This window comes from Myiozetetes cayanensis, unplaced genomic scaffold, assembly GCF_022539395.1.
Source record: "Myiozetetes cayanensis isolate MyiCay16 unplaced genomic scaffold, myiCay2020 scf1209, whole genome shotgun sequence".
In the NCBI taxonomy this organism is placed as follows: Eukaryota; Metazoa; Chordata; class Aves; order Passeriformes; family Tyrannidae; genus Myiozetetes; species Myiozetetes cayanensis.
Window position 1 is genome coordinate 1 of NW_026086837.1, and position 875 is coordinate 875.

General features: G+C 60.9%; 1 protein-coding gene across 1 annotated transcript; it reads left to right on the forward strand.

The window, feature by feature from the left end:
- The first annotated feature begins 296 nt into the window (after window positions 1-296).
- On the forward strand, window positions 297-602 carry LOC126635942 (feather keratin Cos1-2-like). Its single transcript, XM_050307616.1, has one exon. The coding sequence runs from the start codon at window positions 297-299 to the stop codon at window positions 600-602; it is 306 nt and encodes a 101-aa protein (XP_050163573.1).
- Window positions 603-875: the final 273 nt, after the last annotated feature.

The window sequence follows — 875 nt, forward strand, 5'->3', positions numbered from 1 at the left end:
CTCCTGCTGCTGCTTCAAGACCACGTCTTTCCTCCCTGCAGGTCTCAGCTGATGTGGGCTGTGCTAGGCCAGGGCTGGGAGCTGCTGGTGCTGGGAGAGGGAAGGGGAGAGAAGGGGTTGTGCAGAGAGAGGCTGGGACTTGGCTGAGGAGGCTGGTGGGCTTTGGGCTGGGCAGTGCAATGTGGGGCAGGAGGTGGCTTGGCTGCAGGGGGGTTGGGTGCAGGGCTGCTTCTCATGTGTGCCCCCTTTGTGCTTGTCCCTGCCCTGTGTGCCAGGTGCCCCTGTGAGCCAGAGACATGTCCTGCTGCCAGCCCTGCAACCCTTGCTGCCAGCCCTGCGGGCCCACCCCGCTGGCCAACAGCTGCAATGAGTGCTGTGTCAGGCAGTGCCAGAGCTCCACCGTGGCCATCCAGCCCTCTGCTGTGGTGGTGACCCTGCCCGGGCCCATCCTCAGCTCCTTCCCACAGAACACCGTGGTGGGATCCTCCACCTCCGCTGCCGTTGGCAGCATCCTCAGCTGTGACGGAGTGCCCATCAACTCCGGGGGCTTTGACCTCTCCTGCATCACCAGATGCTACCCTTCCAGATGTGGGCCCTGCTAAAGGCCCTGCAAACATCCTGGGGCAACAACCTGCAAGACCTCTGATCATGCTGCTGGATTGAAAACACAACTTTGGGACACTGCATTTAGAGCTTTGGACCACAGCTTCCTTCCACTCTCCTCTCTGTCTCCTTTTCTGCCCCTGTCTCCCAGGGCCACTTTAGTGGGACCTGATGCCCTACCTGCCTCAGCAGGGCAGGCAGAAGAACACCATATGGGATATCCTTTTAGTGGCTGCTGCTGGTGCTCTCTGCAAGCCCCCTCCTTTTCTTCC